Here is a 24,918-nt window from a genome sequence, read left to right as displayed (position 1 = left end):
TGCTAACATTTCTAAACGGCATTTGTTTGGAATTGGAGGGAACTACCAAAGTTGATGCCCTAGGTGCCAGGAATCTGACGTGTGGACTATACGGTACATAGGGAGTTTTGCTAAGTTACTAAGTAGGCTCCTGCTTTGTGCCCCCTATCTTTGCTCTCCCAGGATATAAATGGTGATTCTAAGGACACTTAAGAATATTATACTACAACATCTCCTGGCTTGATTGAAATACGCAAAGACTAGGAGAAAGCTTAGAACCCTACTTCGTTTTTCATTGATGATACCTATTAAAATGGAGTAATAAATCCACAATCATCAAAAATGACCCAAACATGTCACATACATCAGATGACGAACGTTAAACGCAGCAAAAAACAGTATTCTAAAGGAGTGGAGCAAAAATAGCCCAGACTAGACCAATTAAGCCAATATGAGGGATATTTAAGGATCCTGCCGCATTGAAGGCTGGAGAAGTTGTAGAGGTGGTTGCCGATTCAGTCTGAGTTCCGCCACCCGAGCCCGATGGACTACCAGAACCATTGTCAGATGTGGTTTCGCCGCCAACCCCTGTGCCCTGAGTGCTCGACATGGTCTTGATTGAACCGGGTAATGAGGTTGTGATAAGCGAGCCAGATACTGATGTTGTCGCAATTGATCCAGGTACTGAGCTTGTCACGAGGGACCCTGACGTTGAGATCGTGACGACATATCCAGAGAAAGAGGTTGTGACAAGTGAAGCAGACACTGAGGTTGTCACAACTGATCCGGAAGCTGAGGTTGTGATGACAGTGACTGGTTGAGTTGTCTCGACTGCGCTGGATGTTTCCTCGGTCCCAGTGGTAGCAGTGCTTTCCTCACTGGACTGAGTGCTTGTCGTTTCAGTGCCGGTAGCTTCAGCACTGCTTACTTCGGTGCCGGTAGCCTCGGTGGTGGTAGTTTCGGTGGTGGTAGCTTCAGTGCTGGTAGCCTGAGTACTAGTAATTGTGGCTGCTGTCGAAGCCTTTGTGCTGGTAGTAGTGGTGGTCTCGGTGCTCGTCGCCGTGGTCTCCATCTTAGTGCTGGTGGCACTTTGTGTTGTTGTGGACGTGACCATGTCGGAGCAGAAATTCAGCCACTGTGCAAATGTCGGCAACATTCTTGATGAATATTGATCAGAGCCAGAATCAGCGTTGTTGGTAATACATTCTTCGCAAACACCCAAGTTTTCCATGAATGCTGAATCGCTCTTGCAAAGCTCGTCGGTCTTTCCAAGCACTTGCGGCTCATGTGCAGCATCGTTGCAATCGTTATAACAAATAGTAGGAATGTTTGTTATATCGATTCTTTTAACCTTTTGAGCGACAGCGAAATCCCACAAGGACATGTCGCGCTTACTGTTGGCTGCAACTTGGTCTTCCGGAAACTCGAAGATAGAATAATTGAGACCAAAGTCTTCGGGGTTGAGGTTGTAATAATTATTCGAGACATTGTACTGCCAGGTTGGATGGACGTCCAAAGGTGGAGCCACAATGCAGTCTGAAGGGGCGCAGATGTATCCGGGGTCGGGAAGACCTGCTTCAATGTTGCATTCCGAGCGGTTACCTGTATGACGTGGCTTGCAGAGATATCCAGGTGCGCAGCCCCAGGTATAGTCATCTGGCAACGGAGCGGTAGGTGTGTAGGATGGGTTGCTGATAAGAGTGGAGCATACAGAGGCGGATACTGCCGTAGTACTGCCAGAGTTCTGGGTCGACGTGGTTTCAGGCCCACTAACTGTGGCAGTAGTAAATGGAATTGTTTGGGTCGTTTGTGAATCTGATAGTGTTAGTTCTTATAATAATACCCAACACTCTATTCTTCACAACGTACCTGGGATAGTGACAGTTGTGGTACGGGTTGAGCCGGGTAAAGTGCTAGTACCATCCGATACAGTGACAGTAGTGGCAGGATCGGTAATTGTTGTCGTGATAGTTGTCCCTGGAAGTGTTGTTCCCGGTGGAGTGATGGTGGTATCGGGGATAGTGACAGTTGAGCTACCGGTGGTAGTCACTGATGTTGTCGACACTGGAAGAGTGGTAACACTTACAGAGCTGGAAGTGGTTCTGGTTGTCACTGTAGTGGTTGTCGTCTCTGGAGGAGTTGTAGTCGAATCACCAATAGTCGTCGATGTTGTTGGGGTGGTTATCCCAGGTACACTAGAGGTGGTCGTGACAGGTTCGCTCGAGGTGGTTGTCACAGTTCCTGAAGTAGTTGTGATAGGCACACTCGAGGTAGTGGTGATAGGTTCACTCGAGGTGGTTGTCACAGGTTCGCTCGAGGTAGTGGTGACAGGCACACTCGAGGTAGTGGTGACAGGTACACTCGAGGTAGTTGTGACAGGTTCACTCGAGGTGGTTGTCACAGGTTCGCTCGAGGTAGTGGTGACAGGCACACTCGAGGTAGTGGTGACAGGTACACTCGAGGTAGTTGTGACAGGTTCACTCGAGGTGGTTGTCACAGGTTCGCTCGAGGTAGTGGTGACAGGCACACTCGAGGTAGTGGTGATAGGTTCACTCGAGGTAGTTGTCACAGACTCACTCGAGGTAGTGGTGATAGGTTCACTCGAGGTAGTTGTCACAGATTCACTCGAGGTAGTTGTGACAGGTTCACTCGAGGTGGTTGTCACAGATTCGCTCGAGGTAGTAGTGATAGGCACGCTCGAGGTGGTGGTGACAGGCACACTCGAGGTGGTTGTGATAGGCGCACTCGAGGTAGTTGTGATAGGTACAGTTGAGCTGGTTGTGATAGGCACGCTCGAGGTAGTCGGCGTGCTAGTCAAGTCATCTGTGCATGTACATGATGTGATGGTAAAAATCTCGGTTGTGTAATCCGTGAGCGTTTGTATAGCTTCATTTGCGGGCAGTGCGATGGCGGCGTTTGCAGCAACATTGACCGGTCCAACGCCAACATCGGCGGAAGCACTTACGGCAAGGGCATTTCGACATCCACTAATAGTCTTCGTAGTAGCCTCGGTGATGGTAATTGTAGTGGCGCCTGGAGAGCTATTTCCAGTCTGCGTAGAAGTTTCGGTGATAGTTTCAGCAGCGCAAGAATCACCATCACCGAGCCAAAGTGTAACCCCGACTCCTACTGTGACAGCCAATCCATCCTCTTGTCCTGCCGACAGCGCGGGGGATATGTTGATTAAACTGCTATGGCTTGATGTCACCAAGCCGAAAACTGTCGCCAACAGCGATACCCAAGCGACCGCGTCCTTCATCTTTGCCTGTCTGTAAAAGAAATCCTTCCGAGGATGGCTAGCAAGGTAAACAAGCTAGACATGCCAAACAAAGAAAATGAGTCGAGGGAATTGGAAGACGTCCAATACATACGCACGGTCCCCTTCGCTCAAAGAACGCCCAGTAGTTCGAGGCTCAAAATTCCCGTCCGAGGGGAATCAGCCCAAGAAACGTAGCATAGCCCCATCTTGAACCCCGATACGAGAAAATACATAATATTCTGAACTATTGCAGTTATGCATTGACCACAATTGGGGGCTAGATCAAGCACACAATGGGGCTCCGTCAGTTGATTCGGCTGTATTTCCCGTAGCTGCATGATTCTAGCCATGCAGCAATACAATCAGGGTAATGATCGGAACGTTCGGACCACAAGCTGAGTGGGGTTCTTACACCGTCATCTATTCATTCTTATTTCTCCTTGGCTACTTCGTATTCAGGGCGGGGGGAACTGACAACAAAAAAGATCAACAAAGCCGCATCTCAAGTTCCAAGAGACCCCCGCCCCCTCGCTTTTTGCATGTGGATGTCAGCAGTCAATCTGAATTCCAGAATTCTTATGGGACTTGTCATTTTCATATTATGACAACTCAGTGATGAGCTCAACCGCTGTTTCTTCGATTAAAAAATGCGGTTTCTTTTGGGGACGGTGCTGACGCTGCTAGTCGTGATAGACTATGTAGTGGCTGTATGTAGCATATCGCCGACTCAAATTAATGTTTCTATGTGCAGTTGGTCAAACCTGCGTGGTAAGCACTCCTTGTCTATTTCTTTTCAGGTTCTTTTTCTTTTTCTTTTTTTCTCTTTTTTTAACTGACACTAATAGCAAATATCCTGCGCGATACAATCTTCCTCGATGGCGGGGAGCTATCGTATCAGATGTATGAGGTTCCTCATGGTCAATACCCATTTTCACTAACAATTGCAGGGGATATGATGACGGTTGCGTCCAGTACCAAGCAGATGACAGTATGCGCGACCAATAGATGTTGTTATATGCACGTAGCTAACTAGCAGAAGATTTGAAAGCCACCATCTATTATCTGAACCTCACCACTTCTTTCAACACAAAATCAGATTTCATGGATATACTCAGCAACGCGTCCATCGCCGGTGGTGTTGCTAGCATAGCTCCGAATTACGTTGACGGCACGATGTTTGCCAACGACAACGAGTTATACCTCTATGGGTTGGCATCCCTCGTCTCTCCCTCTAATAAATCACTGATTCTGAGGTCCTTTATCGCAGAGGCATGCTTCATAATACCGATAGTTCCGATCCTCCGCCTGCTAATCAAGTCTTGTCGTACGCGGCGTACCAGTATGGGCCATATAGAAGCTTATGGGAGCCCACCTGGAACCAAGAATACCTCTCCACTAATGTTACACGATATATCACCAATGGCGCTGCTGCATCAGCCCCAAGAGAGAACCTAGGTTTTTACTTCAGTGGGATGCGTGCGGCAGATTGGGGCGACTTCAATTTAAACCTGCTTCAATCCAACGAAACGGCCGACACGCTAATCACCTTGGACATGTCACAGATGAGTGACGGAAAGTGGACAAACAGCACACTACCAAGCTATGTTCCTGCTCGTTCCAACGCGGAACTGGTATGGGTCCCTGTATCTGAGTCCGGGATTTTAGTCGCCATTGGGGGAGTGGTTGAACCCATTCGGTTTTTCAAAAATGATAAATCAAACTCATCACGGACAGATGAGAGCAAAAGAATTAGCCCGACGTTCATGGAGACAGTCTCCATCTTCGATGTCGGGAGTGGAACCTGGTATCTCCAAAACACGACGGGCGATATACCGCCACAGTTGACGGAGTTCTGCTCTGTCCTTGCTAGTGCGGCTGATGGGTCATCTCATAATATCTACATCTATGGAGGATATGATGGTCTCAACTATAGTGCCAATCCATCCGATGACGTTTATATATTGTCCCTGCCTTCCTTCAAGTGGGTTAAGGCATACAATGGTACAAACACACACAGCCGCAGCGGTCACCAATGCATCAAAGTATATCCTGACCAAATGCTGGCAGTTGGAGGGCAGCATGTTGACTCAACTCATTGTCTGGAGGGTGGTGTTATTGTCAACTTCAATCTCAACACGCTGAGCTTTGTGGATAAATACGATCCCGCAAATTGGAGCGAGTATAAAGTACCGGATGCCGTGACAAAACTAATAGGTGGCAAGTGAGTGTAGACCTAGCAATACAGAGAATAAATCGTCATAGCTAACAGCCTATTAGCTCTGATGGAGGTGCAACCACCACCGCCCCAACATCATGGACCAACAGCTCTCTAGCAGGAATTTTCGACACGAAGTATAGCAAGACTATCGAGACATACTGGCCGTACAATAGTACCAGCAGCAATTCCAGTACCAGTTCTTCCACACAAGATCACAACGGGGGCGGCGGCTTCCCCGGCTGGGCTGGTGGAGTAATCGGCGCGGTGTTGGGTCTGTTCGTCATTGCAATCCTTGTCGGACTCTGGTTTTATCGCCGACGGCAGCGTCAACGCAAATCTGCAGAAGCGGAATCTGGAGCCACAGGGGCCGAACCCAAAAGCCGTCCTCCGGAATGGATGTATGGGAGCGGCCCAGCCTCGCCTGAACCCGGGCCAGTATCTTCATCGACGGGTATGGAGACGGCGGAAACGGTGCGAACAACGCATACCTCGGCAACGCAGCCTTCTACAGCACAGCAATCGATAACCCAGCCATCAGACACACAGGCTTCAACAGTGCCAGACTCCTTCATCTCTCCCGCAACCCCTGGAACGGTGGAATCAGGAGGAGGTGCGCTATATGAGATGCATGGTATGTCTATGACTTCCGTTCTTCAACCTCTGATGGGAAATAGATATTACAGAGTACTAACCCTGCCTTCCACACAGATTCGTCACCTGTTGAGCTTCCCACGCCATTCAATGCCGCGTACTTCGCTCACGACGGGTCTCCCAAGCCCGAACCTGATCCGAGACGAGGGTCCCAGTCTCCTGTCTCACCGCAGACTCCTAGTGAGACTGAGTCGGAGTATTCATATCCAACGGGTCATAACCGGCGCCCATCTTCACTGTCATTAACATCGCCAATGTCGATTGATAACGTGGTGAGCGGTCGGTCGTCACATTTTTATGAATCTTTTGACAGTTTGCATACCCCGCGAGCAGGTCATCGATCTGAGGTTTCTCAATTGACTGATCATGTGGAAGACAAGGGGCGGAAAGGAGGCAGTGAGACGATTCGGGAGGATGAATAGGGTATAATTCTTTAATGAGGTAAATACTGTTCTAGTGTGTAGAATAGAGAGATTAATCAGTGTGTTCGTGATGAACCACATAGTTCATATCAGCCAAAGTGATTTGCAGTACTAAAGTACAAAAAGCCTGGAATACAAGCTCAAGTCATGCCAATATACTCCGTCGGCCCGAGCTTTTGCCATATTGACCCGATGTATCTGGACCCCGGCCACACGCGGTAGTTGCTGCCAAAGTAGCTAAGGATGTAGGTATCTCAAAGTGCTTGTTGATAGCCGAACTACGTGGAGAACCCGGTTCCCACGGTGAGTTAAGTATATTGACTGTTGCTCGCTCGGCAATGAATTGAGGTTCACGATCTAGAGGGATATGTGAGCCTACAACCACCAAACACCTCCATGCACTAGCAATACCTTCTTTCGTCAAAGATTGAGGTATCAAAACTGGCTGAACCTCCCCGTCGCTATAAAGTCTGTCTCCCTTGTCTCGCATATCCCATCTTCGCTTTGATCGCGGGGGTATAGATTCTTTCACGGGCTTCTCGGCGCCCGAGTATTTCCCCCGGGACGCGATACCAGCCCCCCAGCGCAATCGGATCTCGTATCCCTCGCAAGTGAGGCCCCGGGAACTGCATTTCTGGCAGGTTGGACGCATTTCATCGCACTGGATCCTCTTTTTCTTACAGGTCCAGCATCCCTTGAAAGAGCGATGGCGGTGGGATATGTCCTTTTGTTTCTCGGTGGGAGGCATGGTACTGAAAGGAATGTAGTGAAAGAAGAGAAGAACAATGATACGAATCCTCAGGAAACACAACAATTCACTCATATATACTTGTGCGAGTGTGGAGCTATGAACATTCTCGCACTGTGATTGGCCGAATAAAGATCTCAGTGAGCGAAATAACGCACTCTAACCTCCTATGGGAAATACTTCCCGGTTTATTAACAAGGGGATATTCTATTACCCCATAATTGCCTCACACTTGCAAAAGTTATCTTATGATCAGTGGGGGGAAGTCCAGTTTAAAAGTTCATGAGACTTTAATCCAAGCGTACCGTTTTGGGAAGGTCCACGCAGCAAAAACAAGCTTGTCTTCTCAAGCTCCCCACTGATATATTTGAGATCTGTCCTAGAGGAAAAGATCGCTCGTGGAAAAGTCAATTATCAACTCTGAGGGACAATATTGATCCTTTGCGACCGTTATGTGCTTTGTCGAATATCATGGTGACATACATGGTAGAAATAAAGGGTACTGAAACCCGGAAAATCTACAGGCCACCATAGTGCTCTATACAAAAGCACGTATTATTGTTAGTCGGCAAATATATCTGTATGACTATGATGATGATGATGGTGATGATGATCTCATTAACCCGATGTAGCTCGTTATTACATACATGCTGCTATGCGGGGATAGCGTTCCAGTATCTGTATGACTATAGATTGGAAAAAGAGGGGGTTGTTGTCAATTTAGTGAGAGAAATGTATTTATATCTGTCATCTGTATCATACCTTGCTGCACATCCTGAGTTCTGTCACTTTTATCGAACTGAAACGGACATAGATAGTTTGGTAGCTCCCTCCTGGTTTCTTGGTCTTTGCACACGGTGCGAAGGGGCAGAGCGGCCAAAGGTCAAATACCTGATTTTATAGGGATGATGCCTTGATATGCCTAAATTATATACCGTTTTCGACACCGCTCTATACCGTATACTATAAATTGAAGGTATTCCTAGTTATACATACCATATATAAGAATAGTTGGCTAGTTATACGGCCTTATCTTTTAAATTATCTTTTTAGCTATTCTTTTAGCTATCTTTTAAGCTATTCTTTTTAGCTATCTTTTTAGGTATATATAAAGGCGGTAAAAAAAAAAGCGCACTTTATATAAGAGACTTTGAATCTCTATATTCCTCAAAAATAAAGCTATTCCTACTCCACAAAAAATCAGCTTCTTCGAATCCCTAACATCGAGAACCGTCCCAAACGGTATAAACTACCTCTTTATATTAATCTGAAGAGATTTAGCCAGTCGTAATAGCTTTAACGCCTAGAAATAGGCGTATACGCTGATTTATATAGTAGGAATAGCTTCATTCATATAAACTACCTACAGTCCTATAGATACTTTGCTTATAAAGCTACCTATTATAATTCAATCGATGTAAAATAAGGCATAATCCAGGCATATTCAGGCATTTAACCTTTGGCCGCTCTGCCTCTTCGCGCACGGGCCAGATACCAGTTAAGGTCTCTTATACGCCGCCTTGGTGGCCGCTTATTGAAAACTTCGAGTTTTAGCTAAATTAATAAGCTATCACCTAATTGTCTAAATTGGATCGAGTTCCAGGACCAATGATCACACAATGGTCGCCATCACATGATAATATTTGTGCCCAATGATCCTAAGGATAGACAGGCCTTTATAATCCGTGGATACATAGCCTGATAGCCTAATAACCAATCAACAGCAGCTTTTAATTTGTTTGTGCCCAACTGAATAACTAGTAGACGTTATTACGTAGTTGATATCATGGTCTATAAATATCTGTCTAGTCCGTGCTGTTGTTGTATTCATTTCTAGCGAATCGCTCAACCACAGACTTTTTTGTTACTATACTACAATTTCTTATTCACTTTTTCCCCATCAACCAGCCATTGCAACATTACGAGTCTAAGAAATAGGCCATGTCGCCGACGTATATGTATATATGCTGTCAGTGTGGTGATGGGCCTAAGATATATAATCATCAGCCACAGTGTATAAATTGCAATCACGTGGCTTGTGGAGTACGTGCCGTAAAAGCGGTGATATGTTGGTTGAACTTAGAAAACTGACCTAGCCTCTTTATGATTATAGGGAGTAAGTGAACCCAGCTAGAAAATGGGTTTGTGTCAAAGCTAAACCATAGTTAACTTGGAAACTTTGTGCGGTAATAGATGTAAGTGGATACTGCGAGACAAGACTTGATTTCCCCGGTATTGGTTGAATTGATGGTTAATACTCCTATTAGCGGACCGCAACATTACCCAAGGGGCGCAGCTCGGCCTCCATTCGATAAAGAGAGTTTGGAGTTGTGCAGACTTGATTGGCTCCATAGGAAGGCCACTCTTGGTGAGGAGCACGAGGATGCCCTTTCTGCGGCATTCGTTATTGCCGAGGTCTTATCAAAAGGAAAGCGCTATAAACAAGCACTAGGATGGTACCGTTTTGTGTTTCTGACAGAAAGTGTGAATCTTGGAATGGACCATCCCAAGACTTTGGAAGTGAGGAATCATATTGCGGATGTATTGGAAGCTCTAGGTCGGGATGCTGATGCTACTCGTTGGAGCGTCCCTGACGCGAAGGGTTGCACGTATGTCAAATGACGGGCTCTATACGTGCTTAGCTAACACAGATACCTCATGTCTTTCTTCTCGGGATTTCCTGGCTGTGTTATCATTCGGTTTAATATAACATTCAGTTTTATTCCTTAGTCCATTCCACGAGAGAATGTGGTATAGTTCTTAGACGAATATGATCAGAAAAGCATCGTGGAAATGAAACATAGACGAGGTAGATCATTATAATTATAACGATTAACGCTGTTTGGATTCGCTATTCAAGTGAAGTTCTGGCTCTAAATTATCTAATGTTTCCTGCCAGCAACATCTGATAAGTCCTCCCTACATTTACTCACCAGATTAACACTATGGTCTGGTCTGCACATATCTAATGGTGGTTTCAATTAGACGTTGACAAAGTAAGTGTACAGCTTTGCCTCCGACTCACCCAGGGGCATTGGAGATGAATTTTTCAAGGTCCTGCCCTAAGTTACCTTTGTCCTGAAGTCCTTCTGTAGGGGGATTCGAGATGAAGTTTTCTAGATCCCATCCCAGGTAATCTTGGTCAGGGGACGCTCCCATAGGGGGATTGGAGATGAATTCCTCTAAATCCTGACCCAAGTAATCTTTGTGACTAGGTTTTCCTGTAGGGTAGTTGGAGAGAAATTCTTCTAGATCCTCAGGCTCTGGTGGGGCCTCATAACGGCGAGGAACAACATGCCAATCGATATGCTCACAATCAGGGACGATTTGTTCTGAAGGAAGATCATTCTCGGGGTCAAATGCGCCTTCTCTGTGTAATGAGAAGTCCTCTATACTATCCATATCCTGATATAGAGATCTCTCGCTCGAGCTGATCAACGACGACTGATCGTCGGTGCTGCCGGATGTACTTTGGTGATCGGCCGAAACATCCATCTCTACATCCATGGATATCAAACGCAGCGTGAGAAGCATTATTCCCTGAAGATGCGCAGCCACATGGCTTGCAATCAATTCCAAGCTGGCGGGGTTGCTCGAGGATGGGCCATAAGTGATCTTTGGTTCACGATGCTTGTTTTTCGTTTTCAGATTGCTTTCATGGTTGTGATCCAAGTGTGTGCGGCCAGTCTCTGTCTTGATGCGCTTGTTTTTATTTTCCCGACTTGCTTCATTACGCGGCTGCTCGGAAGATGGGTATCCATTGTCATTGCCCCTCTCCTTAGATAGAGAATCTAGTTGGCCCCTCACTGGTAGACAACAGAGAGGGCATATATCTTGCGCACGAGAGGACCGAAACCGACTCTGTCGCACGATTGCCTGTACCTGAGTCACTGTGAAAGTTCCTGCATGGAGATTTTCAAGGTGCCCAGTAAGGTCGTTCGGCCTGGAAAAAGTAGAGTCTTCATCGCTACACAGTGGGCAGGCCCATGATGGCGGCACATTAACTTCACGATGCCACAATTTACCATGAGCGGTAACCATGTGCTCCAGCCACTGCGTCGAGGTCGCAAATCTCCTCAACGATTTAGAGCAATTTTCCGAGATACAAACGTAGGGCTCATGATCTTCATTCACATGCCGCCTAGGACTTGAGTGTCAGAAAATTCACTCATTTCTCAAGAGAGCGGAATGGGCTCGAGGATTTCTTACCGCCACTTGGCCCCCTCAAATGAGTCAGTTGGGAGGGGGCTAAAGCACCACTCGCAGGTCGAGCTTCCTTTGGCGGGTTGGGGGTAGTCCACTTGATTAACCAATATAGACATTGTCTTGTCATTTACTGTGGGGCTCAAAGTTTTCTGGAACCTTTTTCTGACTTCCTGACTGTTCACGGTCGTTGGCTCAGATATGAGTAACGTATGGGCTGAACGACGTTGAAGCATCCTTGTAGTAAAGTTTTCGCCTCCCTGGCGTACTTTTATCTGGTTATCCATGGGGCTTTCCACGTCACCATCTCCGTCAGGCTCCTCTGCGATAGTAGATAGTGGTATTGCTGTTCGGGGACGTGACCGGGGGACCTGAAGCTGCTCCTGGCGATCTTTGCGATGAAGGAACCGAGTGTAGGTTTCTGTCATGGATTGGGTGAGCTGTTCAAGGAGCTCTACGCTTGCGTCGGGATAAAGCGTCTTCATGGACAGGTACGCTACTCCCTCAAAAGATGCCAAATCAAATTTCTCCGCGAACTTTCTAGCCTTTATTGCCTGGTTTGTCACTGACGATTGTCGGATGGAGATTCCCAGATGATTGAGGCGTTCAATGGCCCCCGAAATTGCCTCCAGGTTGTAAATGCTAATGCAAAGGGGTTGCAGTGATGGCTGGCACGCATCGGACAACCCAATGTCAATGCGATCAGAGGAGTCATCTCGATCAAAAACTACGTATACAGTTAGTACTTATTGTTTTGCTGCGGACGCAGGAGGAAACACAGTGTATCAGGCTTCTCAGCACGATGTCAAGCAGAAGGAGCACTTGATCTTGAATCTCGACGTGGCGTCGAAGCCTACGATCCAAGCACATATTCGATTCAGCAAAGACACCCAAAAAGGCTGTCCAGGCGGCGAATCGCTGGCTCAGCTCTGAGAGAATCTTGGCGCCATTGGGCTGGTCTTCATCTTTTAGCCTGGTAATCTGTTGTACGAACAGCCTTTCACATTCAACAGCGAGATCATATATCGGTTCCTCATCCTCGATAGCTTCCATGGTGACTGATTCTGCGATAACAAAGGCTCGAGACGACCCCGCAAGCGCCCTGACAATATAACCTTGGAAGGCGTCGGCGACACGTAAAATATCTGTGTCACTCAGGATTGTTCGGACAGAGGATTCAGAAAGGGCTAACAGAGAAGCATATACTGACGCATTTCACGATGTGAAGGTTGAACCAACCGGGCACATTCTGGGACCCCCCCCCCCCCGGGTCCCTCCCGATCGGGAAGCCCCGCTTAGGAAGCCCCGCTTTTCCTGATCAGCTAAACTTCCTGAGGAACGTTTCATGGGGATCATGAACGCTAATAGCACCTCTCAGGAGCAGCAATATCCACAAGATAACTATGCTTCTCACAGGATCGCTTGGTTGGATCGGTATTCAAGCTGTCAAGTCACGGTTGATTGGCAGACTTGCGAGGTTTACGAGGAACACACAGCCCGACAGCCGCCCGCAAAAATTGCAGAACGATGCTGCCTTTTTTGAAGCCGATCTGCGCTACATCCTCACGGCAACACCTGTGGGTGCTGATTTCTCCGAGCATGACTATGCCGACATGGATCAAATGGCACAAGATCTTTTGGCTTCGCTAAATGACATGGTCAATGGAGATCTCATCGGTCCTCTGGGAGCAACATGGATCGGCCCTCACGACATTTCCCTACTTAGAGTCAAGTACCCACGATTGACTTCCCTGATTGCTTTTTTAGATATGTCCATGGACGAGTTCAACCTGACGACCGGCTCAGGCTCAGTTCTATTCATACTGCCTCAAGGGCAAGCCGGAAGTCTTGCGATGGAACGGATAACCAATTTGAAAGCATTTTTACAACGTTTCGCGGCCAACACTCAGAAATCGCAAGGCCTTCAGATCATTTCCCCGCCACAAACAGAATTGTCGGAGAAAGTGTACACACAGGGCCAACCTGGCGTGCATGTGAAGCGAGCGAGCATTGTGGTCAACGCAATATTCAAGGAGTTTCGACAACTCAGTTGTGGAGAAGCACACGAAATCAAGCTGAGGGTATCAGATGAGTGGCAAACCGGTCCTTTTGACACCATTTTGGATATATTCGTTTCCTGTTGCCCAGACGGAAGTATTTGGCAACAAGCCAAATGTGGTACATTTCAGTACGTTTGTACTAATACCATAAACCTAATAGGTTTTATTTTGACCGATTGATAGTACAACGATGGACGAGAGTGAGAATAACAGTTTATGCGGAGCGATTCAACGAGCAAGGGAACGGAGTAGAACACTCTATCTGTTCGTTAACCAGCGAGGGTTATTTGATATATCGGATAAAATGCCACCAATACTGTCAAGCTTGGATAAATTTGCCGCAGAGTCCCTCGGTGAACTACTCGATCAAAAGGCTTTCATTCGGATAACTCCTCAAGACTACCTAAAAGGTGCAGCGATCGAGAAAGTTAGTTCTCGAGAGAAGGCGACTCTAGCTCTTTCGCTTGCGAGATGTCTGATGGACTTCTTCGACGAGGATCTCGAACTGGCTTCATACAGTTGGAAACCAGAGACCATATACTTCCTACGCTCCGCCGGAACTCATGCCAGTAGCCGTGTGCTCTACATTTCGCTCAGGCCGAATTTTTCGAGCTCTAGATACCCCGACTTACTCAGGACAGTACGACCCGGCAACCCGATCCTGCTTTCATTTGCCAGGCTCCTGCTGGAGATTGACAACGGCGAGAAGATCCCAATGACTATATATCCTGAAAGCGTAGCCAACGTGTCGACATGGGGGCAGATGTGCGACTTCGTTCACGTGGCAGGAAGACAAGGAAATAGCAACTACCTGCAGGCTGTGGAAGGGTGTCTGTATCTACATATGGCCCTGCCAAAAATACAAGGCCAACCAACTGGCCCAGCTGCCAGTGAAGTTTTGAGGAAGGCTATCTACGAGAAAATAGTCCGCAATCTTGAGCTTATGGTGAATCCACAGAGCTTGAAGCGGAAAAGATCGGTTTCATTCTCCGAGCCTCCGCAGGAGAAGAAACTTTCGATCTCATCGCCAGCAGACATAGAGTCCCCGGGGATGTTACCCTGCCATGCTACCAAGACGAGGATTGCCCGCCCTGCTAGTCGCGATAAATTCGAGATTGCAATAGTATGTGCATTACCGCGCGAGTACGATGCCATGTATTTTCTCATCGATGAAGTCTGGGACGAGGACTCCGACTACTATGGGGGGGTCGATGGGGATACGAACATATATACGGCTGGCCGGATTGGGAAGTTCAACATGGTTCTGGTACTTCTTCCGAATATGGGCAAGGTTAGCGCTGCTGGATCATCCGCCAGCCTTCGATTGAGCTATCCAGGACTTAGGCTTGTCGTTCTGACTGGCATTTGCGGTGGTGTACCCTGTCCAGGAGGGGATGAAGAGCTTCACCTAGGCGATATAGTCATTAGCAGGCATATTGTCCAGTACGATCTTGGTAGGCAATATCCTGACAAGTTCCACATGCGAGATACTGCGGAGGATGGCCCTAGCAGAGCCCCTAAAAACATACGCAACTTGCTTGCTATAATTGAGACGACTGTTGGGCGTGAGAGACTCGAGCAAAATACTGCACTTTACCTCCAAGAAATCCAAAAGATGGCCGCTCTAAAGCGGCGCGGTACCAAATACCGGTATCCAGGATCCTCACAAGACAATCTCTTCCAGTCGAGCTACCAGCACAAGCATCACCTTTCCCTGCAATGTGTCTGCGCAAAAGATCACAAAAATTCAGCGACTGTTTGCGAGGAGTCCCGCCAGCTCTCATGTGATGACCTCGGATGCGATAAGAAGCACCTAGTTCAACGGGAGCGACTCAAGTCAAAGCAACAACTAGAGCAGGAGGGGCGTGACACGGATGCCCAAGCCCCGTCAATATTCGTTGGGCGTGTCGCATCAGGCGATTCTGTGATGAAGTCTGGCGAGGACCGTGACAAGATTGCCAAGCGTCACAGTGTGATTGCATTCGAGATGGAAGGCGCTGGGGTGTGGGACGAAGTACCCTGCATTGTAGTCAAAGCCGTCTGTGACTACGCAGACAGCCACAAGAACAAGATATGGCAAGACTTTGCAGCCGCAACGGCAGCATCTGCCACAAAAGCGCTACTGAAACAGTATGGGCGGGTTGGGCACGAATAAGACCGGGTGTGGCTTGGTTTTTCATCCTTTTCGAAATTCGAAAAACACCTCATTCCCACTTTCTGGATTGTACGACCAGTTGTGTGGTACCGGGACTTTGTGGACAACATCCTGGTCATGTATCGGCGATACCGACTCCCTCAACTTAGAGATGAGATGACTATGACTCATCTCCCTGAGCGCTATCCCAGGGGGTCGTCCGGCCGGACTTAACAGCAGCGTATGTTTGAGATAAGTGACCCCATTGTAGCTGTAGGGGTCAGTCAAGTCGATGCTTCCCTGGTAGACAGGAATGCAATAGTGGGGGATACTCCATTTGGATGTGAGAATCAAATTCAATAATTTCTTATGTCTAGGCAACGTTGATATATACAGTGAAGATCTCCCCAAAGTTGGAGCGAATATCTCTGGTATCTGAACGGTGCCTAGTGTTAGTAAATAGCTATAACGTATTCCACAAGCGAACCGGCCACCCCAAAACACCATGGTAAATGCGATATATTCTACATTTATATTTCAACAACCAACTTTTCATTTTATCTTCTTATTTATCGATAGTTATTGATAAGATATATTAGCACTATATATCAATCTTAAAGGAGTTATGAGACTATATTATTATTATTTCAAAAATTACCGAAAATTACGTTACTAGAAAGTAGAAATATATATATCGCAATGACAAAGTCATATATATTTCCTAAACTCCCTAGAGAGGCTAGAAACTACCTCAAAGGTATTAGGCTATATTTAAGGAAATCTCTATATAGGCCACTATTGTTAAGATATCAAGTTGCAATATATCGCATTTACTACGGTGTTTTGGGGTGGCCGGCTCGCTTGTGTGGCCGGTTCGCTTGTGAAATACGTTAGAAATACCAATTTAGTCACGATGCTGACGGGATGGGCCTCGGGGGCTCTGAGTAGTAGGCTATCGTGGAGCTCGCTCTTCTCTCTTTTCACATTTGGTATGCAGCAAGGGTCGGTCACATCGAGACAAACCTTCGTTTATTTACTTGCCAGCACCGAATCTTTAAACCGGAAATGCCTAATACCCCCGTATCATGACGTGAAATTTGAGATAATCCTTTGGATTTCAATTTTGCTATGTACAATGTAATATGTCCTTCTCGAATATTCAAAAGCCCTCCAAGTCTTGTTCTTAAAGCTTAGACTTCATGTTCACATGAATAGCCTTAATATTTGAGTAAGCAGCAAGGCCAGCCTCTCCAAGCTCGCGACCAATACCAGATTGCTTCACGCCACCAAATGGAATACGCCAATCGCTATCATTGCTAGAGTTGATCCAGACCATACCAGCCTCAATCTTTTTAGCCACTCGGTGGGCGCGAGTCAAGTTCGTCGTGAACAGGGCGCTTCCAAGACCATAAGTAGAGTCATTGGCCATCTCAATAGCATCCTTCTCCTCACTGAATCGGGCAATGACCACGAAAGGACCAAAGACCTCCTCTTGGTAGATACGCATCTTGGGCGTAACATCGGTGAAAATAGTAGGCTCAACGAAGAAGCCCTTGCCATCACCAACACCAGTGAAAGGCTTGCCACCAGCAACAAGAGTGGCCTTCTCAGACTTACCGACATCAATGTAAGACATAATGCGGTCATACTGAGCCTGCGTCACCTGTGGACCCTGGAAGGTCGACTCCTCGAACGGATCACCGACCTTAGAGACATTCTTCACCTGAGCCTTGAATGCCTCCAAGAAACGGTCGTAGATCTCGTCCTGTACCAGAATGCGGGATGTGGCCGTACATATTTGGCCCTGATTGTACATGATACCGATATGCGCCCATTCAACGGCCTGCTCGAGATCCGCATCGTTGAACACAATGAGCGGGCTCTTGCCACCCGTCTCTAGGGTGATATTCTTCAAGTTCACGCTGGCCATCTTCATAATCTGCTTGGCTGTGGCCGTGCTGCCTGTGAAGGCGATCTTGTCCACGTCCATATGTGAGGCGAGTGCAGCTCCGGCGATGGCACCGTGTCCGTTCACGATATTCACCACGCCGGGAGGGAAGCCTGCTTCTACGATCAGGTTGGCAAGGAAGAGGATCGAGAGAGGGGTTTGCTCCGCTGGCTTGAGAACGACTGTGTTTCCGCAGGCGAGGGCGGGACCGAGCTTCCAGGCGGCCATAGCGAGGGGGAAATTCCATCTTTAGTGTCATAGTTAGCAATCGATTTCGGCGACGCTTGATCGCAGGTCTTTGTGACTTACGGGATAATTTGGCCACAGACACCAACGGGCTCCCGCACAGTGTAGGCAAACTTATCCGGGGTGGTATCGATAACCTGGCCAAACACCTTATCGGCGTATCCGCCGTAGTAACGGATTGTCTCGGCGGTCTCGGTCAGGTCGTCATTGAAGGAAACGGAATACGGCTTTCCATTGTCGATTGTCTCGATAGTGGCGAGCGTGGCGCGGTTATCCTCGATGAGCTGGGCCAGGCAGTTCATCAGTTTGCCGCGGTCAATGCCGGGCAGGTCGCGCCAACATGGGTTATTCAAAGCAGCACGAGCTGCCTTGACGGCCTTGTCGACATCGTCGGCGGAAGCTGCGTGGATTGATGTGATTTCCTTTGCGGTTCTATTTTTAACACAAGTCAGTTATGGCCTTAACACACGGAAGCTTAGTCTTCAATTTCTCACGTACGTGGGATTGATGCTGGCAATCTTCTCGCCAGTCGAACACTTGACCCATTGGTTATTGATGAACAAGCCGGTGGGCTGGGTCCAAGTGTGGCCGTTAGGGGCAGTGAGTTGAACGGATAAATTGGCCATGATTGTATGTGATTTGTGTTATGAGTCTCTTCTAGGTAAGAGAAGATAGTGAAGCTAGATGAGATGAATTTGTAACGAGTTCTTAAACTTGAGCTCAGCTATGGAAATTGCGATGAGTGCCTCGGCTGGACATGCCATTCCAGGCAGCTTATCGGAGACATCATGGTCCAGGGACCGACCCCACACGACAGAGATAAACCTCCGGATTTTTGAAGCTCAAAACGGGAAGAAGATGGAGGGGACTGTGGTGGATTGACTGGAGACAGGCCGAAATCGCCGTTGATAAGCCGAGCCGCTAAACCAAAACAGGCAAGTCCACCCACAGGCTGTTACATCCTTAGGTTAATGATAATCTGAGATGAATTGCTCTTCTCTTTTACTTGTGTAATTTGAATGTCTTTCGTTTTTCCTATATATAAAGGTGATGAATTCGTGATAAACATGCCTTAATGGACTACGTAGGGGCTCCAGGGCTGTAGAGGCTTACATCACATCCATGTGCAAATAAGCTTGATTTAACGTCTTGGCATCCCCAACCCTGCACAGCCGCATTCTCCCCTAATTCGTCTATCAGATCAGATATTGTCAAATTAGGGCAGGTCTTGCCTAGCGTCAATGCACGGTCTTTCCTACAAGACTTGCCTTATTAGGCTGACCACTAGCAGATGACTGTGGCCAACACATCTTTCCGAACCGTTGCAATGCAATTGGCTGGAGAATTTCGATGGCAAACGCTTTACGCAAAAGATATTATGACATAGAATCAAATTCTCAGACAAATGCTGTGCAAAGACACATCTTCTCCAGACTTTATCCAAAATTGAGCAACGGCGAGAGAACCCACTTTCGGGGACGTTCGCTCACTTTGTCCGAGTTGCTTATATTGTAGTTCCAAATCCTGATTACCCGAATGGGAAGGTACATGCGGGGGGAGATCCTATGAGATGTTCAAGGTCCATTAGCTATATAAGGTCTATCGTAGCTTTGGGATGGAATTTTTTGGTTTTCTACAACCTCACAACTCTCTCTCTCTTTCCCCTTGATAACCCTTACACACCTTCATCATGGCGTCTGCCCCTGATACCGAGTCAATTCCTGGCTACACAATCTTCCGTGAGGGAGATTATGAAAGTGTTGCTGCCGCAGCAATGCTGCCGCAAGGCACCCCGCATCCGTTAGGTATGACATGTCTTTAAATAAACTCTGAGGGTACTACTAACTCCAAACCATAGATCAACTTTCTATCAAGGAAATTCCCGACGCGGCAAAGATCATCCGGGATTATGCCAACCCCAAGTCCATCAAGTTCAACTGCCTCACACTCCGTGAACCCCGCAAAGCGGAATACCGGGCATTCCGTGCTGGCACCGTCCCAGCTCCTGCCCGTCGTGCTTTCGCCATTGTCATTGTCCGTGAAACCAACAAAGTCGCAGAGGTGGTGGCAAATCTCGCCACCGGCAAGGTTGAGGAATGGAAGGACGTTCACGATGTGATGCCTACCCTCACTCTAGAGGATCTTGATGTGATGGAGCGTGTTGCCCGCAAAGACCCCCGCGTCATCCGTGCCTGCAAAGATATTGGACTCACCGACATGAGCAAGGTCTTCTTCGATGCATGGGCTATCGGCATCGATGAACGCTGGGGATACGACCACCGCCTCCAGCAGGGTCTGGCTTACTACCGCAACTCTGAGTTCGATAACCAATACGCCCACCCTCTGGATTTCAGTGTTGTCGCCGACACCGATACGGAAGAGGTTCTCAGCGTCGACATTCGTTACGTTAACGGCGAGCGGACTGCTGCCCCTCTCAAGGAACACAACTACCTCCCCGAATTCATTGGCGAGAAGTACAAACACGATCGCCTCAAGCCCATCGACATTACCCAGCCTGAGGGTGTCTCTTTCAAGGTCCGCGGCAATGAGCTGACGTGGGCCAACTACAAGATGCACATTGGCTTCAACTACCGTGAAGGTATTGTCATTTCCGATGTGCGTACCCACGACATGTACGAAGATCGCGAGCGCACCCTCTTCAACCGTATCTCCGTTGTTGAGATGGTTGTTCCTTACGGCTGCCCCGAGAAGCCCCATCACAAGAAGCATGCTTTCGATGTCGGCGAATACGGCACTGGTCTGATGACCAACTCCCTAAAGCTAGGTTGCGATTGCAAGGGTGCCATTCACTACATGGATGGTGTTATGTCTACTTCCAAGGGTGAGGCAGCCGTCATCAAGAATGCCATCTGCATTCACGAGGAAGACAACGGTCTCCTCTACAAGCACACCGACTACCGTGACGGCACAGTGATCTCCGCCCGCGACCGCAAGCTCATCATCTCTCAAATTATCACCGCTGCCAACTACGAATACGGCTTCTACCACACCTTCACTCTCGACGGAACCTACAAGCTGGAGATGAAGCTGACAGGTATGCTGAACACTTACTGCATGCACCCAACCGAAACCGCTGCTCCCTTCGGTACTGAAGTCGCCCCTTCTATCAATGCCCACAACCACCAGCACCTGTTCTCTCTCCGCATTGACCCTGAAATCGACGGCCAAAACAACTCCATTGTCCAAAATGATGCCGTCTCCGCCGAAGCCGCCGTCGGCTCCCCAGAGAATCCCTACGGCAACGGATTTTACAGCAAGAAGACTCCCCTCCGCACATCCCTCGAGGGTGCCGCAGACTACTGCTACGAGACCAACCGGTCATGGGACATCATCAACCCGAACCGTATGAACTCCGTCGCCAAAAAGCCCGTCGCTTACAAGATCCTCAACAACAACTGCCCCCCTATGCTCGCCAAGCCCGGCAGCACCGTCTGGAAGCGTGCCGCTTTTGCCCGCAAGCCCCTCTGGGTTACTCCTTACAAGGACTACGAGCTCTTCCCGGCTGGTGACTACGTCTGTCAATCTGATGGCTCTGAGGGACACCCTTATAACCCGACGATTGCCGACTGGGCGCAGCGCGATGAGAACATCGAGAACACCGATATCGTCTGCTACCTGCAGTTCGGTCTAACGCATTTCCCACGTACTGAGGATTTCCCTATCATGCCCGCTGAGCCGGTTAGCATTATGCTGCGTGCCTCAAATTTCTTTGAGAAGAATCCTGGTCTCTGGGTGCCTCCTTCGGCTATTTGTGTTGACAGCCAATCGAAGAATGCGTTCCCTTCTTCCTGCTGTGCCCCAAGTAAATCCCGGATGTGAGCGGTGAGGAAACGACGGCATTGATTTATGGCATGGCGTTTGAAAATGGGGGTTCCTTTTGAGTTTATTTTGCACATAGTGAATAGTATATATATAGTCTCACCTTCTTTGTTTATATCAGATTGATTTTGATCAACTTCTTTTTTTGACTCTGAGCCCTAGTGTATTCTGTTGAAAATCCCCATAATTTTAATTAATTAACATGTTTCAGCGCGAATGCTAACTCGGCATCATCATCATCATGAGGTTAGCGCCGTTGATTCAGTTTGCCGGCTGCATCATGTTGTATCGCGGGAAAACATTTCAATTCAGGCGGCTTTCAGGCAATGGAATCTGGTAGACTCTACGTGTTATCATGTTACTTCCTGATTCCTTTTCTGATTCTATTTTCTACAGGTGTGAAAGAGAATTCATAAATGTGGCGTTCTATTCTAAGTATGAAGAGATCATCGTGTACAATTTGATTTCGAACATTATTCATATAGATCCAATCAATTTATACAATTAATTTTATTCTGATCTGCTACATGCAGTATAGTTCTCACCGTATTATTCAATACATCCGAAACAATTCTGTAGGATTCTTCGAAGTGTTCTTCCAGGTTCTCTCTTTGATGCGAGAACCCGTTCGCAACCTAAGGATCCTCTTTGCCGATTCTACCTTCAAGCAACCCACAGTTGTACAGGCGTTCGGCTCGTCCGAAGGAGCTCAATTTATGATCAATACTTTACATCCTCCACCCCGATATAAGTATAGAGCTAGATCGAAACAGATCCTCATTCTTACCCTATTTATGGCGCACTCGCACTTCCACTTACATGTGGTCTTTTTATTCTATAATTATTATTCACATTTAACCTGACACATACGACCATAGGGTGTGGAAAACAGGGCTTCCCGTCCGCTCAGCCGTACTTAAGCCACATACTAAACCCGGTCAATAGCCAAAGAGCCCTGGATCTTAAATGAGCGTCATTTTCCGTGTTAGGGTGAGTGCGGGTGATATGGGTGAGAATTCTGGAGACTGGGGTGAGAGAGGTGAGAACGGGGTGAGAGCGGGTGAGAACAGGGTGAGAGGGGTGAGAATACCCACTGCGATGCGTTGCATTCTCCCAATCTACTGCAATGGTAGAAAATAAAAGACTGAGGGCGCAAGTCCAGTCTGCCATTCCTAATTTTTTTTACATCCCCCTCCCGGGGGGTCTCGGCCTGAGATGAACAAGCTGTCATTTTCTTGCAAGTCCGCCAAGTTAGGACTGATGCCCGATAATTTTATTGTTCCCTTGAATTTGCAGTCTCTATTATCTGCCAACTGATTTAAGATGAATGGCGTCAAGGTGGCGCGTAACACATCCGAGATCAGGAAACATCTGAAAGCGAACCATGTCCAGAAGCCCTTCACTAGAGAAGCATTGAAAGCAAGCCTCTGGCTGTTTTGATGTTCCGATAGGGCTTGCCGCGAGCAGAGAAATGTGCGTTGCATGAATCAATATCTTCTTGGGTCTGCTATAAATTCTGCAGCTGAGCTATCGGTCTAGCCGGCGAAGCATATTCAGGAGCTTTGTGTTCAGGCCGAGCCGTCAACGAACCTCTTTCAAAGATATTAGAGTACTGAAAAATAGCGCAGTACCCGTATCACGCCGATGCAGGAAGAAATGAATTTCGTACGAGTCGAATCTAGAGAGAGTTTATTATTTGGTAGACGAAAGCGGAGTACGACCAAAAGCTAAATTCAAGTCGTGACTTTTACTCTCTCAGAACCTAAATTGAGTTCTTGATTATAATGTGGTTATTTGGAAGTGATATTGATGTGCTTGTGCTTTAATGTGGGAGTTTCCGTCATGACAAAAATCCATCTTAAATTGAATATAGACTGGAGATATTATGCCTTCCATTTTTAACTTTCTTTACTTGACAGGTGCGCACATTAGTTAATATATTCCACATACAAAATGTACATGATCTTATATAGACTGATACTATCTCAGTTTCTGAATTCATAATGTTCTCAATTTACAAAAACACTATCTAAGCTTTAGAGAGCATACACAAAAGAATCATCATTTTTTTCCATGAAAATTATCTTTGATCAAAATCAAGCGGTATCAGCGATATTATAAACAAGTTTCTCCCCACTAACCTTGCCCTCCTCCATAAGCTTCAAGCCCTCCAAAACACCATATAGCCCTCCTTTCCCAACCCTGACAGGGTGAGTCTTAATTTTCCCCTGGGCAAGAAGAGGCTCCATCAAGTTAATGAAAGCAGCGATATGAGCTGCATCCTCTGGAATAGGAGGAAACTCGCGCCCAAATTTCCTAAACGCCTCGCCCACAGCAGTGTAGCCCAGAGTCCCCGAATCAACAACATTCTCGCGCTTCGTCTTCGACCCTGTGATAGAGGTATATCTCCCTCCCTCCGTCGACATAGCATTGTCACAGAAATCCGCCCCATCCTCAGTCCCAATACAATCCAGGGCAAACTTCAGCTGGTCACCCGTCGCTTTACGGATCTGAGCCGCGGCCTCCGAATGTTTATAGTCGTACACGCTGTCCGCGCCCAGCCCACGCACAAGGTCAAAGTTATGCGGCGAGCACGTAGTGATAACGACGTAGCCAGATAACTTCGCAAACTGGATAGCCAAAGTTCCTGTCGCGCTCGACCCGCCATAGATAAGCAGTGGGATACCGTTAGGAACAGGCTCGACTTGCGGCGGAGAGAGCTTCAGCGCCTGGTACAGCGCCTGGCCGACAGTGACTATGCCGACGCCTAAGGTGGCAGCCTCTTCGAAGGAGAGGTTTGGCGGGATCTTCCATTGACCGTGCGCCTTTGCGACGATGTACTCTGCGAAGCAGCCATCTTCGTGGTTTGAGTCGTTAGAGCCGTGTGTGATGCCGCAGACGCGATCGCCTTTCTTAAACCCCTTTGTTACTGCTGAACCGATTTCTTCGACGATGCCCGCATAGTCACATCCTACTAGGGCCCCGGGCCCAGAGAGGAATTTGACGTGTTTCCAGTCAGTGGGATTAAGGCCGACGCTTACGACTTTGACAAGGATGTAGTCATCGCGGAGTTCGGGGAGGCGGCGGTTTGTCACGACTTTGGCCTCTTGAGGCCCTGTGATTTCAATTGCTTTTTGAGTCGACATGGCTGTTCTGTTTGATGTTCAAGTCAGGATAATGGTATGATTTGTACAGCTGAGGTTGCATATG

General features: G+C 47.7%; 8 protein-coding genes across 8 annotated transcripts; 4 read left to right on the top strand and 4 right to left on the bottom strand.

Annotated features, from left to right (window-relative positions):
* Positions 1 to 382: 382 nt before the first annotated feature.
* On the bottom strand, positions 383 to 3,238 carry N7537_004966 (uncharacterized protein; the record flags this gene model as incomplete). Its single annotated transcript, XM_056896023.1, has 2 exons — positions 383 to 1,794; positions 1,849 to 3,238. 2 exons carry the CDS (start codon positions 3,236 to 3,238, stop codon positions 383 to 385), a joined length of 2,802 nt encoding a protein of 933 aa, XP_056755771.1.
* A 743-nt stretch (positions 3,239 to 3,981) lies between these two features.
* Positions 3,982 to 6,529, top strand: N7537_004965 (Galactose oxidase/kelch beta-propeller; the record flags this gene model as incomplete). Its single annotated transcript, XM_056896022.1, has 7 exons — positions 3,982 to 4,006; positions 4,084 to 4,138; positions 4,186 to 4,226; positions 4,278 to 4,446; positions 4,506 to 5,459; positions 5,516 to 6,087; positions 6,165 to 6,529. The coding sequence occupies 7 exons, from the start codon at positions 3,982 to 3,984 to the stop codon at positions 6,527 to 6,529; spliced, it is 2,181 nt and encodes a 726-aa protein (XP_056755770.1).
* Positions 6,530 to 10,298: 3,769 nt separating this feature from the next.
* N7537_004964 (uncharacterized protein) lies at positions 10,299 to 12,533 on the bottom strand (the record flags this gene model as incomplete). Its single annotated transcript, XM_056896021.1, is given in 3 exon segments — positions 10,299 to 11,418; positions 11,487 to 12,207; positions 12,227 to 12,533. The coding sequence occupies 3 exon segments, from the start codon at positions 12,531 to 12,533 to the stop codon at positions 10,299 to 10,301; spliced, it is 2,148 nt and encodes a 715-aa protein (XP_056755769.1).
* Positions 12,534 to 12,883: 350 nt separating this feature from the next.
* On the top strand, positions 12,884 to 13,720 carry N7537_004963 (uncharacterized protein; the record flags this gene model as incomplete). The annotated part of the gene is made up of 2 exons (XM_056896020.1): positions 12,884 to 13,658; positions 13,701 to 13,720. The coding sequence occupies 2 exons, from the start codon at positions 12,884 to 12,886 to the stop codon at positions 13,718 to 13,720; spliced, it is 795 nt and encodes a 264-aa protein (XP_056755768.1).
* Positions 13,721 to 13,844: 124 nt separating this feature from the next.
* On the top strand, positions 13,845 to 15,695 carry N7537_004962 (uncharacterized protein; the record flags this gene model as incomplete). Its single annotated transcript, XM_056896019.1, has 1 exon — positions 13,845 to 15,695. The coding sequence occupies one exon, from the start codon at positions 13,845 to 13,847 to the stop codon at positions 15,693 to 15,695; it is 1,851 nt and encodes a 616-aa protein (XP_056755767.1).
* Positions 15,696 to 16,857: 1,162 nt separating this feature from the next.
* Positions 16,858 to 18,494, bottom strand: N7537_004961 (uncharacterized protein; the record flags this gene model as incomplete). Its single annotated transcript, XM_056896018.1, has 3 exons — positions 16,858 to 17,869; positions 17,932 to 18,300; positions 18,367 to 18,494. The coding sequence occupies 3 exons, from the start codon at positions 18,492 to 18,494 to the stop codon at positions 16,858 to 16,860; spliced, it is 1,509 nt and encodes a 502-aa protein (XP_056755766.1).
* A 1,064-nt stretch (positions 18,495 to 19,558) lies between these two features.
* N7537_004960 (peroxisomal copper amine oxidase) lies at positions 19,559 to 21,708 on the top strand (the record flags this gene model as incomplete). Its single annotated transcript, XM_056896017.1, has 2 exons — positions 19,559 to 19,673; positions 19,727 to 21,708. The coding sequence occupies 2 exons, from the start codon at positions 19,559 to 19,561 to the stop codon at positions 21,706 to 21,708; spliced, it is 2,097 nt and encodes a 698-aa protein (XP_056755765.1).
* Positions 21,709 to 23,804: 2,096 nt separating this feature from the next.
* Positions 23,805 to 24,854, bottom strand: N7537_004959 (zinc-binding alcohol dehydrogenase family protein; the record flags this gene model as incomplete). Its single annotated transcript, XM_056896016.1, has 1 exon — positions 23,805 to 24,854. The coding sequence occupies one exon, from the start codon at positions 24,852 to 24,854 to the stop codon at positions 23,805 to 23,807; it is 1,050 nt and encodes a 349-aa protein (XP_056755764.1).
* Positions 24,855 to 24,918: the final 64 nt, after the last annotated feature.

Source organism: Penicillium hordei, assembly GCF_028827395.1.
Source record: "Penicillium hordei strain IBT 12815 chromosome Unknown utg000002l_segment0_segment0, whole genome shotgun sequence".
NCBI classification, from domain to species: Eukaryota; Fungi; Ascomycota; class Eurotiomycetes; order Eurotiales; family Aspergillaceae; genus Penicillium; species Penicillium hordei.
Note: the sequence above shows the minus strand (reverse complement) of the source record. Positions and strands in the feature narration are given on the sequence as shown.